The 14,637-nt window shown below is 41.7% G+C and overlaps 1 protein-coding gene across 1 annotated transcript in view; it reads right to left on the bottom strand.

Moving 5' to 3' along the window:
• Positions 1–8,077, bottom strand: part of ABHD12B (abhydrolase domain containing 12B) — a 35,898-nt gene extending 27,821 nt beyond the window's left edge. The window contains exon 1 of the mRNA XM_015822580.1: positions 7,950–8,077. Within this exon, the coding sequence (XP_015678066.1) occupies positions 7,950–7,984 (35 nt within the window). The 5' untranslated portion in view covers positions 7,985–8,077. The remainder of the gene's footprint in view (positions 1–7,949) is intronic.
• Positions 8,078–14,637: the final 6,560 nt, after the last annotated feature.

Raw genomic sequence — 14,637 nt, 5'->3', positions numbered from 1 at the left:
TCTTGTGTTGTTTTCCCCTTGAGGATTCTCCTCCATGGAATCCTTCCCAAGCCCTCTCTAAGTTTATTGAAATTAGCTCTCTTGAAGTCCAAGACTCTAGTTTGACTGTGTTCTATTGCTTGTGCTTCCATAATGTTGAATTCTAATATTGCATGATCACTTCCTCCCAGGGTTCCTATGGCTTCAACACCTTCTATCAGTGGACAATCACTTAAATATGAGCCAGCAGTGTGCTGCAGTTGCCAAAAAAGACAACACAGTGCTAGGCTGCATTAAAAGAGGGACAGAATCAAGATCACGTGAAGTGCTAATACCACTTTACAATGCCTTGGTAAGGCCACACTTGGAATACTACATCCAGTTTTGGTCACAGTGTAAAAAAAGATGTTGAGACTCTAGAGTACAGAAAAGAGCAACAAAGATGATTAGGGGACTGGAGGCTACAACATATAAGGAACGGTTGATGGAATTGGGTATGTCTAGTTTAATGAAAAGAAGGATTAGGGGTTACATGATAGCAGTATTCCAATATCTCAGGGTTGCCACAAAGAAGAGGGAGTCAAGCTATTCTCCAAAGCGCCTGAAGGCAGGACAAGAAGCAATGGATGGAAACTAATCAAGGAGAGAAGCAACCTAGAACTAAGGAGAAATTTCCTGACAGTTAGAACAATTAATCAGTGGAACAACCTGCTTTTAAGAAGAGACTGGACAACCATTTGTCCAAAATGGTATAGGGCAGTGGTGGCGAACCTATGGTACACGTGCCAGAAGTGGCACTTAGAGCCCTCTCTGTGGGCACATGTGCTGTTGCCCCAGCCTTGCCTCTCCCATGACTCCCTCCTCACCAGCAGCCCCCTTGGAGGACAGTCGCCCCCGAGTGTGGCCCACACAGAGCAGCGCAGCCAAAGACATGACAGCCAGGCAGCGTAGACAAGACTCTGCCCTCACATCCCATCCTGCAGTTGATGCTGCGGGGCGCGGGCAGAGGGCATGGCCGCAATGGTGGTGCTAGGCTGCCTGGGCGATCTGCGGCGGGCCCTGGAGGTGGTGAGTGGCCCTGCGGGCAGACAAGGTGGGGGCGGGGCAGGGGGTAGAACAGGAGCGGGGCCAGTTTTTGGGCACTCGGTCCCTAAAAGGTTCGCCATCACTGGTATAAGGTTTCCTGCCTAAACAGGGGGTTGGACTAGAAGACCTCCAAGGTCCCTTCCAACTACTACTACTACTACTACTACTACTACAACTACTTATTATTATTATTATTATTATTATTATTATTATTATTATTATTATTATTATTATTATTATTATTATTATTATTATTATTATTATTATCCCACCATCACATGACCCTGAATTATGTTTGTGCTGGAAAACTGGCATTTGTTCTGGCAAAAAGCAGTCACTGTGAACAATGGGTTAGTTTAACCCCCATCTTACTTGCTTAACAGCCTCAGTGGTCACTTTACAACTGCAGCGTTTGCTTAACAGCATTTGCTGCAAAAAAAGTCATATAATAGGGAGTGGTCATGTGATGACCCATTTAATGACTGCACAATTCACAAAGGTAATTCCAAGCTCAGTTAGGATCGTAAATCAAGGACTACCTGCACATGGCTTTTGGACTGGCACAATATAAAATGGGGAGAACTATGGTTCCTCAAATGTTGGGCAATTGGTCTCATTGTCACTGATTGTGAGCCTTGAAATCTAGGCCAACGGCTATTGGGCTTGGTTATTTTCAGCCACGTTACTTCTTGTGGTTCAAAATTACAATTTCTGCCATACAAAATTTCTGCCCCAAGGCAAACTGAAACCTACAAGACAACACTGGAACTGCAGAAAGTTCTTCAGCTTCCAGTTGAAGGTTTTCATCATGAAACTAATTATCCAGATCTTGGTACAATGATATGTATTAGTGAACAATGGTGCCTATGTCAATAGTGACAATGATGCCTAGACCATTTTTAAAAGGATGCTCGAGACTATATTAAAAGGATGCTCCAAAAAAAATACCTCAACATGTATAGGCAATATGTGTACAATGTAGGCGACATTATCAGTGTCATCATCTTCATTCTACATCAGCTAGAATCTGTTTTCCATCTGATCTTCCAAACACTATTCCCATAGATCATACATAGTGATTACGACTACAGCCCGGTTTACATAACTGTCTAAGCAATAAAGTGACATACTTCACTCAAATTTAGTATGTTATTTCAACCCAATTATATGTGGTTTATATAACAAGCATGGTTATATACTTTGGTCTACTATAAGAGGTAAACCAAATCTAAATAGGGCAACCCTGTCAAGCTCAGGAAATCAGGAATCCAGGGAGTTCAAATGAATATATAGGTTTATTGCAGGATCCAATCTGAGTCAGTCACTGGGACCAGAGGTTTAGTCTTTTGAGCTTCCAGAATCATGCTGGGCCCATCCTTAGGGAATTTCTCTCTGGCAGACATTCTGTTCTGGGCTTGTCATTAAAAGAACTTAATATTGGTGCCTCAATTTATGACCATAGAGACTTACAACCATAAATACGATCACATTGGGTTGTAAGTCAAGAATTACTTACACACAAACATAAACACACACAAATAAGAATAAGAATCTCTGAACTCTGGAACTTGTACCCTGGTAGAAAAATGAATAATAGATTCTTAACTATGTCAAAAAAAATTATATTCTTGAAAACCTGTTTCCTTAGCAGAGCAGGGAAAAGACTTGTTCAAAAATGCAACTCCAGTTGGACTTCTGGGAAAGAAGTGGTGAACTGAAGACAGCTCCACTAAAAGCAGAGTAGACAAAGAGAGTGGAATGAAGAGCCAGCAATCAGCTCTTCATAATTCTTCTCCAAACAAGAGATATCTTGAGATTGTGTATTCCAGATATTTACTCCTTGTGAAAGAGATTGCAAGACAAACCTGTCTCCAGCAAGTTACAAGCTCTGGGAGATAAGGTGATGAAGATGATGCAACCAATCTGTGCTCAAAACGTGAACAACACCCTTAAGGATATTGGGTTTGCATATTTCCTTTTTACATCACTTTTGCATTTGAAAAGCTTGTTAATTGCTTTTCAGATATTAGAAACCTCAAAATCACAAGTTCTGTTATAGCACCAGGTTAAGTTCATGTAAATGTAAGTTCTAGGACAATTATTTGAGATAAAGATTGTTAAAAGTAAAAGGAAGGAATACAAAGCTGGTTTATTTGACCAAAGTTAAAATAGGTATATTATCTCTGTTAACCCTTAATGGACTTTTGCTGACCAGAACTGAACAAGGCTTTAAGGATCTATTTATAGATAAAAGATGAAACATGGGAAGATTATTTGTTGTAGAAAATATTAAGTTACTAAAATGACTTATACATGTGATGAAGAAAGTCATTTCTTTATATATATACAGTATATATATATATTTACTTTATTCTTAGTTTTCTGTTTTTCTTTCTTTCTGCACTTTCTATTTACTTCTTTTTATTCTTTTAGTTTGTTTTGTATTAATTTTTATCTTTTTAATTGTAATATTTAATAAAATTACTAAAGGAAAAATGCAACACTAGTTTTGAGACATGGCAATTTTCTAAGAATAGAATTGATGTTGAATTTTATAACTGCTGCAAGACTACTAGTAGCTCAATATTGGAAAATGGAACGTTTGCCCACTATAGACGAATGGTCACTTAAAGTTTCGAACTTAGCAGAAATGGCCAAGATTTCCGCTTATGTGAAGGACTATTCACAAGAAAGATATATTTTGGTTTGGGGAAGATGGATAGATTATATTGAGCGTAAATATGGGACCAAAAAATATCATTTGGTTTTTGAGTGAATTTTAGAATATTATTGTTGTATAAAGGTTAGAATAGTTTACTTAGTATTATTTTTAATTATTAAAGTGATGTTATTATTATTGTCTTTAATAACTGTATATTTGCTTAAAAGAGTTAAAGGAGGTTATAGATATGTTATTTTAATAGTTGATCAGTGTTAGTTAGAGTATGATTATTTTATTGTTAACCCTGTGATTGGGGAAGGGGGAGATTTATATTGTAAAATTTTATAAAATTTTCAATTAAAAAAAAAAGAATAGATTTTTTTTCCCAGTTACATTTATTCCACAGTGATATTTCTACTTAATTTTGTTAACATTGGTTCTCCCTCTACAGCACAGAAGACTTTCATAAGACCAGGGCTGTGGAGTCGGAGTCGGAGTCGAGGAGTCGGAGTAAATTTTGGGTACCTGGAGTCGGAGTCGGCGTCGGCAAACAATGCACCGACTCCAACTAAATTTAGATTGGAATTAAAAAAAAAGCAAGTTTAAATGTCCCAATTCACAAAAAGTTATAATTAATGACTTCTCTACTGTAAGAATAAAGACCAATGCATGCAGTGCCTCACGTAACCGCAAAACGAACACGTTTAGTGACCGTGAAGAAGCATGCTTTTCATGTGCATGGAATGTATAAAATACATTTGCATATTAATACAGAGGAGTCGGAGTCGGGGAGTCGGAAGTACAAAAAACTGAGGAGTCGGAGTCGGAACATTTATCTACCGACTCCACAGCCCTGCATAAGACTATGACAAGCAGAAGAGATTACTGTGATAAAGGAATCATCTTAATCCTAATTTCCCCATACAGCTAATAAGTCACTAATTGCAGTCCACTACTGTTACATCTATCTTGTTTCTTAGGAAGATATAACTAACTGTTCAGCTGATGACCTAGTCCTAGACTAACATTCTGTGGAGCTCTTGGTGCTTTCTGAGCTTGGTTGTTTGCTTACTACGTATCTTCCGTTACTCAACTAGGTAACATCATCAGTGTGAGTATGGGATTTGCTTTCTGTTTACCGGTATATACAGTAGCTTGCCCTGCCCATATTGATGGGGGCATGGTCTTCTCCTTGGTAGTTCCTTGATTAAGATATTGTTTTCTGCTTAACTGTTTGTCTGGTGTTAATCTCTGCTTACCTGGATGTTGGCTGCTGAAGAGAATGTGTTCGGTCTTTTTGTTTCCCTCCTAGCTTCTTTATTGTCCCTTTTCAATGGTGTGTAAATATGGTTTACTTCTATGTTCTATGGCTGATTTGTCTGAATACCAAGCTTCCAGGACTACAATTCCTATCACCCCCCTTCCTAACCAGCAGAGGCTTTAATTTAGGGGTGTGAAACTGCCGGGCCCGTGGGCCGGTTGCATCATGCGGAGACCGTGCCCACCTCATCTCCGCAATGTGAAAAAAGTCGCAATAGTTCGCAACACGTCAAGTTTGACACCCGTCTGGTCTGGTTGGAGATGATGAGTTGTTCTCACGTATCTGGAGCGTGCCATATTGTGCAAGATCTATTCCATCTTACTGCATAATATGTTTGTTATAATATGCAATATGTTCCGAATATTTATGCTTTGTACCATGTCCTATTCAAAAGAATAAGTCAAGATAAGCAACCCTATTTTTCCAATCTTCTGGGATCTGATAACCAGACTAAGCTAGAAAATAGAAATGGAGAGAAGTCAGGGAAAAGAAGGAATCCTATAAAAGAATGCATATGTACTCTGCACACTCTCAGGGGCCCTAAATTACTAATGAAATGTGGATTAGAAGCTAGGCAGTGGAATCCACAATTGAGATGGGGGGAATATGTCAACCATGTGAAAACAGCTGGCACAACTGGACAGTCGAACCCCCAACAATTGCATGTGTTTAAAGGAGGTTTTATTGAGTCAACTGACACACATCCCTGTGGGCACTCCTGGGCCTAAAACTAACTTCACACTCTAATCTAGTGGTTCTTAAACTTGGTGTAATCTGGGTTTATCATGGAGGTAATGGAGCAACTGGCAATTGTGAATCCTATTTGGGACTGCCCATTGCTGAGACATGGTGTCTGGGGTTTGGGGGTAGGTGAGAGATACTGACCAAGAAAAGGGTAATTGGATTAAGCAGTTTAAGAACTACTGGTATAATCTCCACACACACACACACGTGCTGAAAAGAGTCGAACTGAATGTAATGATAAAGAGAAGGAGATTTTTTTTTATAAAATGGCAACCCTAGGGATCTTAGGCTCCCTCACTGTGGTGTGACATAAGGGAGTCAGGCTTTTGCTTGGAGAAAAGGTGCAAGCCAGCATTACAAAGGAGATGAAAAGATTTATCTAATCAGGTTCAACATCCCTAAAGAACTGGGATCACACAGACAGACTCAGAAGGGAACAATTTGTGAGCCATGCCAGTGGAGGAAGAACAGATGGCACTCCAGCAGGGAAAGGGGCCAATCCTTTGTCTGGTTGCCAGACTGGGTTGCTTCAGTAGAAAAATTTACATACTGATACACTTCACACTTCACACTGTTTTCATTCAACCACCCTAGTATAATCATTGTTTTGATCAACTTTGGCTTGCCAAAATACTCTGAACGGATTTTCTTAATTATTCAAAACAGCTTTAAATACTTGTGTCACAATGGATGAGTGTCTTAATATGAGCTGTGCCTGCATTATCAGAACTCTCATCTCAGCACACCTGAAAAGCTATCATTGGACATGCCTTACATATTTTCAAATCTGCCCAGCTTGCATTCTGCAAAGTTTCTATTCCAACTAAACATATGAAGTCCCAAATCCTGGTAAATAAGGTGATTATCAAATATTAAATATGTTAAACCATAGTTTGTTTTAACATACATTGTTGAACAAGACACAGTTGAGTAAATTTCTAAAATGAACTAAAATGTGCGGGGAAATAAATCATACATTAATCTACACACTACATTTATATAATATATAATGGTAATTAAAATGAATTAAGACTGAAAGAAAAAGTTCTGCTTTTTAAAATTTTCTGTTCCCCAAAACATCCAGTAGATAGATGCACATTTATCTCAATCCTGACTACTTTTAAGATATGTGGACTTCAACTCCCATATTTCTCCATGCTGGCTGGTGAATTCTGGGAGCTGAAATCCATACATCTTAAAAGTTGCCAAAGTTGAGGAAACCCTGTACTGGAGGACCAATAGTTGCTACGTTTGAGACTATAACCTGTTCTATTTTCCATCACCTTGGAGGATGTGTTTGAGCACAGTAGTAAAATAGTTGGATTTTAGTGAGAGGTATTGCCTAGGTTTAAATGACACACGTAACCAGACAACTGAAATATCCCATTTATGGAATATATTGGATCATAAGCTAATCAAATGAGCTGGATTTTGTCCACGAACTAACCAGCTCTGATTATGTTAGAATCCACCAGATTCTGCCAAAGTCAACTCAGTATATTGTATATAATAACTTAAGGGCACAAAAAAAAGGCAGTGGTGCATTTTGAGCACTTTATGTACTTCAAATGATGATCACAACAGCTCACTTAGACCAGAGATAATGGAGGTGGAAACCTCTTAGACTTAAAAAGTTCACCGGATAGCCTTGACTCGACTTCCACCACTCAGCCCATTTCACTAGGCTAATATAAGGATACAAAAGGATCCCTTCCATTTACACTAATCTGGAATCAGGCTGAGATTTGAACTGGAGTAGTAAGCAAAGTCCCCAATGCCAGCCTCTTGGAGTACCGCGGGACTGAGCGTCAGGAGCGCGTTTCGATCCGTTACCACCTCCTTTATTTATCGCGCTTCTAAAGCGCGCCGCGCTCGCCGGCGCATTTCCCATACCCATGCGCCTGTTCTTAATCTTATCCATTCGAAAACCGGTTTGGAATTTAATTCTGAGAAAAAGCTCAGCTCGCCTCGACTCCTCCATCTCCTCCACCCGCCCTTTCTCCGCGCGACCGACTGATGAAATCGGCAGCAAAAGGAGAATGATGCCAGCGACGCGGAGGCGAGACGGCCGGACGCCAAGAGAAAATCTCAGAGACCGGCTCCGGAGGTAGCAACCCCGGCTCCCACCGCTCTCCGGACCTTGCAGCAGTGCCTTACCCGTCAGACAACTCGGAGGAAGCGGCGTGGCTCATGGCAGCCGAGGCGGTAGAACCGCTTTTCTTGACGCCCGAGAGGTAGCGCGGATACCGGCACCTACGCGCCTCGCCGCTTCATATTCTGCTGTTAAGGGAGAACCCAGCAACTCTCCGCCTTCAGCAAGGGGCGGATTGGAGGTGGAGTCCGCCGAGGTCGCCCAATCGACGGATGGGCGGCCAATCCTTGAAGAACGATCTCACCTGCAGCCTCCGCGGAGCCGGCACGGCAGGTTACGCCCTCAACCCGGGTAGAATGGTGGGAGGCGGGGCCAGTCGTTCGAAGCCACGCCCAGGGCGCACATAGACTGGAGCCGAGTTTCTTCCCTTTCTGAGTAATTTTTGTATCTGTTATACCGGATGTGATGGGAGGGGAATCTAGCAATATGACGATGATGGTGCGCTGTTTAAAAAAACGTGTATAAGTGCATGTACACACAAATATAATTTATCCGTGGGCTCCTGCAACATCCAAAATTACAAAAAGGCAACTGCTACTAATTTTTTAAGTGACCTCTGCTTAGGCCAGTGTGACCTCTGACACGCCCACCTGGCACCCGCCAATAAATAAGTGGGTATTGGGTTGCAGTTTGGGCACTCGGGCTCTAAAAGGTTCGCCATCACTGGCTTAGGCCTATAAGCAGTGGTGGGATTCAGCCAGTGCGCACCAGTTCGGCAGAAGTGGTAGCTAATTTTTGTTGTCCAAGCCCAGAATGGACTTCCGGAAGTGGCATCCACACAGAAAACCGGTTGTTCCCATATTTGAGTCCCATCACTGCCTATAAGGTAAACTTTTCTAAACAAAATAACCTTGTAACCAGCGGTGGGATTCAGCCAGTTTGCACCAGTTCTATAGAATTGGTAGCTAATTTTTTGTTGCCCAGGCCCAGAATGGACTTCCGGACGCGGCATCCACACAGAGAACTGGTTGTTCACATATTTGAACCCCACCACTGCTTGTAACCCTTGGGTAATAGTGTGACACCAGCTAGATGTCAGCAAGATGAAACAAAGCAAAGAAACTTGAGTTCCAAAAGTGTGCAAGGGTTATTTGCAGCACAGAACTATGAAGGCCAAATGTGACTCTTTTAGGCTCGTGCCTCGGCATGCATATTTTCCAATGAGACAAACCAAGACAGGAAGATCTAGTTATTACAATTTATCAGATTATTCAGACAAAAGAGATTCCTCTCATTCAAAGAGGGAACCCCAATCTTTAGCTTACAACACCTTTTATAGTTAGCATAACAAAGAAACATCCAAGAGGAAAGTTGATTGGACAGGATAAAAGTAACCTCCCCTTTGCATAGGACAGTGATGGCGAACCTATGGCACGGGTGCCAGAGGCGGCACTCAGAGCCCTCTCTGTGGGCACACATGCTGTTGCCCCAGCCTTGCCTCCCCCCGCGGCCCCCTCCTCTCCAGCAGCCCCCTGGAGGAGAGTCACTCCTGAGTGTGGCCCACGTGGAGCAGCGCAGCCAAGGACATGGCAGCCAGGCAGCGTAGACAAGATTTTGCCCTCACACCCAATCGCGCACAGTTGATGCTGCGGGGCACGGGCAGAGGGCATGGCTGCCATGGCGCTGCTGGGCTGCCTGGGCGATCTGCGGCGGGCCCTGGGGGCAGTGAGTGGCCCTGCGGGCAGGCAGGGTGGGACGGGGCAGGGGGTGGAGCAGAGGCAGGGCCAGTTTTTGGGCACTCGGTCTCTAAAAGTTTTGCCATCCCTGGCATAGGAAATCAGTTACATGTGGTCAAGCATGTTACACATTTGCATCCCATAATATAGGGGTGTCAAACTGCCGGCCCATGGGCCGGATGTGTCATGGTGAAACCGCTCCTACTCCATTGCCTGCAATGGAAAAAAAGTTGCAATACGTTGTGACATGTCACATGACTTTGCGAGTTTGACACCCCTGCCATAATATCACACATGTTCATTAAAATGAGGTCTGATGTTAGAAGTGTTGTAAATTGTAAGGAAAAAGGTTGTTTAGAGTTTGTTAAAGAGATAAACCAGACCCCAATTTGTACTAAAAAACTTTTTTTTATCTTCAGATAATCTTCAGCCTGTTTATCTCTTCAATTTAGGAATGTTAAAAGCTATTCCTAAATTCCTGTCTGTATTGTACCTGAACAGAGAACATAATCAATCTGAAGATTTATCTTTTCAGTTTAGAAATGTTAAACGCTATCTAACCAATACAATATAGGATACAACTATCCTATATTACAATCTGTAATGAACTAACATTATTTTAAAAGAGAGAAAATACATCAATTTAAAATACAAAATAACTGTTGAAGGGTTCTGTAACTGGGACAAAAAGAAATTGTTTAGCCTAACTATTGATATCTCGCTTTTGTAATCGTCGTTTGCGTCAGGGACAAATTTCATGTAAGCGTGGGAAACATGTACATGGATGGGATGTACTGAAGGAAGGAATAAGGGAGTGTACAGGAATGATTGATGTCTTCCTTATGATGTAATGGCTCTGTTGTCTGATTTTCATTGGCTAACAAAGTTTATAAAGCAATGCTACCAACTTTCTAAGATGTGGCACTTCTGGACGTAACTCTGCCAGCGTTCCAGATTGTTTGACACCCAGCTGTTTTATTTCATCAATTAAAGCACTGTTTCCTCAAGAAGCCTCTGTTTGAGTTGCCTGATTAGACTTTTAATGGTATCTCAAATTTAAGTAAGGGCCAGTGACCTTACACCAGGGGTATCAAACTCACAACGTCACGTGACATGTTGCGACGTATTGCGACTTTTTTTTCCATTGCCAGCAATGGGGTGGGCACGGTTTTGGCATGACGCATCTGGCCCATGGGTGGGCAGTTTGACACCCCTGCCTTACACTGTGTTAGTTAACAAATTACAAAATCCATGTCATTTGTCCCTCAGCTGTTTCAAAGAGATGATGGCATCCACAAATGTGCTATGAGAGAATATAAAGATCAGGAGAAGGAAGGTCCATAGGACATGTTACCCAAGACCCCAAGGCTGAGAGTGCCACTGTCCCATATGTTTAATGCTTAAAATATTCCCCCTTTCTCTTAAATCTACTTTTATTACTGGCTTTGACTGCATTTCTATCAAGCAGTTGCAATTTTTATCTTTGTGGAAATCAATGTTTTTTTTTAATCTTGGGACCTTTAAGAGATATGGACTTCAACTCCAGAATTCCTGGGGAATCCTCTGCCTTATGTTGGCCAGGGAGTTCTAAGAACTAACATCCACACATCTTAAAATTGCCAAGGTTGAAAAGCACTGGTATAAACCCTTTCGTAAATTTTGAACTGAAATGGGATACAAATGATATATATTCTTAATCAGCACAGCAATCATATCTGTCATTGCAATAGATCATCCTGGGAATCCTTCCTCCATGTTATACCTTATACCAGTGGTGGCGAACCTATGGCACAGGTGCCAGAGGCGGCACTCAGAGCCCTCTCTGTGGGCACGTGCCCCGTCATCCCAGTCCTAGGCCTTCAGCTGGGTTTTATAAAACCTTTTCGTTTTAGGCCTCTGCCGCCGTGTGCAAAAAAAAAAAGGTTCAATCAATCAGTCAATTTCAACTTCTCGCAGGGAAAAAAAAAGATCTTGCAAAGTTGGAATTGATTGATTGAACTTTTTAGTCCCACCCAGTCTGCCGTTACCACCGCAGCCACGCCCACCCAATTGGCTACACCCACCCAATGGGCCACACCCACCCGGCACCCGACGATGCATAAGTGGATTTTGGGTGGCAGTTTGGCCACTCAGTCTCTAAAAGGTTCGCCATCACTGCCTTATACTTTTCTGGGTGCTGGTACATCATCAAGGATATTAAATGAGTTACTGAGAGACTGGCAGAAAATGATAAGTTTGCATGTTGTGAATTGCAACATGATTTCTACCATTTGCAGCAAGAGGCAATGTAGCAACACTGAATTTATAGCAGGTGACACTATAGTACTTAGGCCTGTTCCAGCATGCAGTTATCATTTTAGGGCTTGTCATCTCTTGAAACCTTTTTCTCAAAGTCAGCTTTAAGTTCTGATCTGGAAGATGTAATCAGAAAGAATGTGCCTCTATTAGCTGATATTGAATCTTTAAGTACGGTATTTAATTTTAGCTATCTATTAAATCCTGCCCTCTCAAGTCCTGCTATTTTGCCTCATCATGGCAGGAGAAAGTTGCTGGAAGGGATGAACAAAGAACATTGGAAGGGCATATCAAGAGTATACATGCACACTAGGGTCACCCAAGGTGTGAAGGTCGTCCCAGCTGCCCAGCTAAAGCAAGCAGACACCTAATTGGGCAGCAGCAACATAGATCATTGGAAGATGCCAGAGGCAGATGATCACTTTACTGACAATCTCAAAGGCATCAATTCATACTGTGTAGGAGAAGGCAATGGCAAACCCCTCCCATATTTTTACCAAAAAAACCCCACATGAATAGAAATTATTAAATGATGATGTACCACAGGATGATGGGCTCCCTCAGGTCGGATGATACTCAACACAGTATCAAGGAAGAGCTGAGGATCTTTTGGAGTCCTAATAGTATTTATGATGTGGCTTGATTAAAGGCTTTGGGATGTCTAGTTGTTGATGTTGACATATGGGAACAGAAAATCTGAAGTTGCAAAAACAGAATTACAATGGGAAATATGGAAGAGAAGAAGCATAAAAATGAGAAGGCGGAGTAAAAGATGAAAGGAAACCATTACAAACGGGCATGTTTGGCATCAGCGAATTGAGATGGACCAGGATAGGGCACTTTCAGTCCGAATATCATATTATTACTCAGAACATGAAAAACAAAGACTTAACAGAATGTGCAAACGGTCATACAATATCCTTCATTTCACATGCTAACAAAATAATGTTTAGAATCATCCAAAAAGCCCTACATGGAAAAAGAGATGCTAGATGTGCAAACTGGCTTTAGAAAAAAACTGGGGAATACAAGACATTATTGTTGAAGAATGCTAGATAAATGAGAAAGTAAAAACAAAAACAAAGTTACAGAAAGGCCTTTGATTGTGTTTATTACATCAAGCTGTGCAATGCACTTAGAAAATTGGGAATCCCAGAACATCTCCTTGTCCTAATGAGAAACCTATATACAAAGATGGACTTTGAAGAAGCCCAATAAGAAGGCTATTTCATCCTTTTGAATTTTAGTGTTGGAGAAGACTCCAAAGCAGGGGTGGGCAATTAATTTTCCCAAAGGGCCACACGAGAAACTGGAACTCTTGTGGAGGGCCACTGCTGTTGCCCTGACCATGCCATCCCCTGCCATCAACGCCTGCCCCCCACCAATGTCAATGCCATGGGCCAGACAGAGAAGCCAAAGGGCCAAATGTGGCCCCAGGCCATAAAAGTCTGCTCCAGAGAATAGCTGAGTTCTCATTCAAGGTACAAATAACCAGATTCAAATCATCCTACTTAAGATATATTATGAGAAGACCTAATTCTCTGGAGCAGAATCAGAATCAGAATCCACGCTGGAAGGGACCTTGGAGGTCTTCTAGTCCAACCCCCTGCTCAAGACTCTAATGCTGGAAAAGGTGGAAGAGGACAACCAGTAACAAGGCGGATGAACTCAGTTATAGCAGTGATGGGCATTGGAACACTGATGGGGACAGATTGTAATAGATAAAATCTTTCTGTGTAGTTGCTGACAGTTGATAATAATTTCATGGTACATCAATCAATTACCCAACCATTAAATTAACTAACTTATGACATGAACTTATGCACTTATTCATAGCATGGGCCTGAAATTTAGGATATTTCAGCTGTCACCAAACTACAAGTCCCAGAATGCTTCACCCTTGACTTTCCAACTAGAGCTACTGAGTGCATAAGGGCCACAAATTCTCCATCCCTGACTTAAGTTTCATATGCCAGTCAGAATTTAGTTGAAGGAAAAGTCTTCATCATGGTTCAGTCCAAGCCGGGAATAAACAACATGGTGACTGCTTTAGAAAGAAGGTTGCAGTTTACTGAAGAGGAGAGCCAGACAGGAAGATGGCTCTGGAAGAAAAGAGAGAGAGCACATGTAGGGAGTGGGTTTTTATACCCTCTGGGGCTCTTGAGGTTTTTTCCTGTTCCTGTTTGAGGCTTTGTATTTCGTGTGTCATGTATTCTGACCTGAGTCTAGGTGTGCCCTTTGGCATCTGGGATTAATCCTATTATGTCCTGTCTTAGAGTTTGGGTGGGGTATGTAGATTTTAGATGTCTTTGTCTTCCTAAACTTCTGGCTGGGGTCCTCCAACCTTCCTGGATTATTTACATCTGCATTTCTACAGAGCTGGTTTCTGCTTGGGGGAGGGAGACTTGGGGCTATTAAAAAAAACTGGGCATGCTTTTCTGCCTCTTTAAGATCCTTTGAGGAAATATATTTTTCTGCTCTTTTAATATTTCCTTCTCTGGGGGGCTGACTTTCCACAACAGTTAACGGTCACCCAACTGCTCCCATATTATCACTAGATTGCATCCATGGATCTTCAGAATATTTCTCAAAAACTATAAAGTAAAATAATAAATCACAAAAGGGAAAAATACCTTCAAATCTCACAAGACTGCCCAATATTGTAATAAATGTTTTCGCATATGTTTTCACATGAGTTTTCAAATGATGCACATGTGAGATC

This window comes from Protobothrops mucrosquamatus, unplaced genomic scaffold (genome assembly GCF_001527695.2).
Source record: "Protobothrops mucrosquamatus isolate PMUCROS unplaced genomic scaffold, P.Mucros_1.0 scaffold1609, whole genome shotgun sequence".
NCBI classification, from domain to species: domain Eukaryota; kingdom Metazoa; phylum Chordata; class Lepidosauria; order Squamata; family Viperidae; genus Protobothrops; species Protobothrops mucrosquamatus.
Note: the sequence above shows the minus strand (reverse complement) of the source record. Positions and strands in the feature narration are given on the sequence as shown.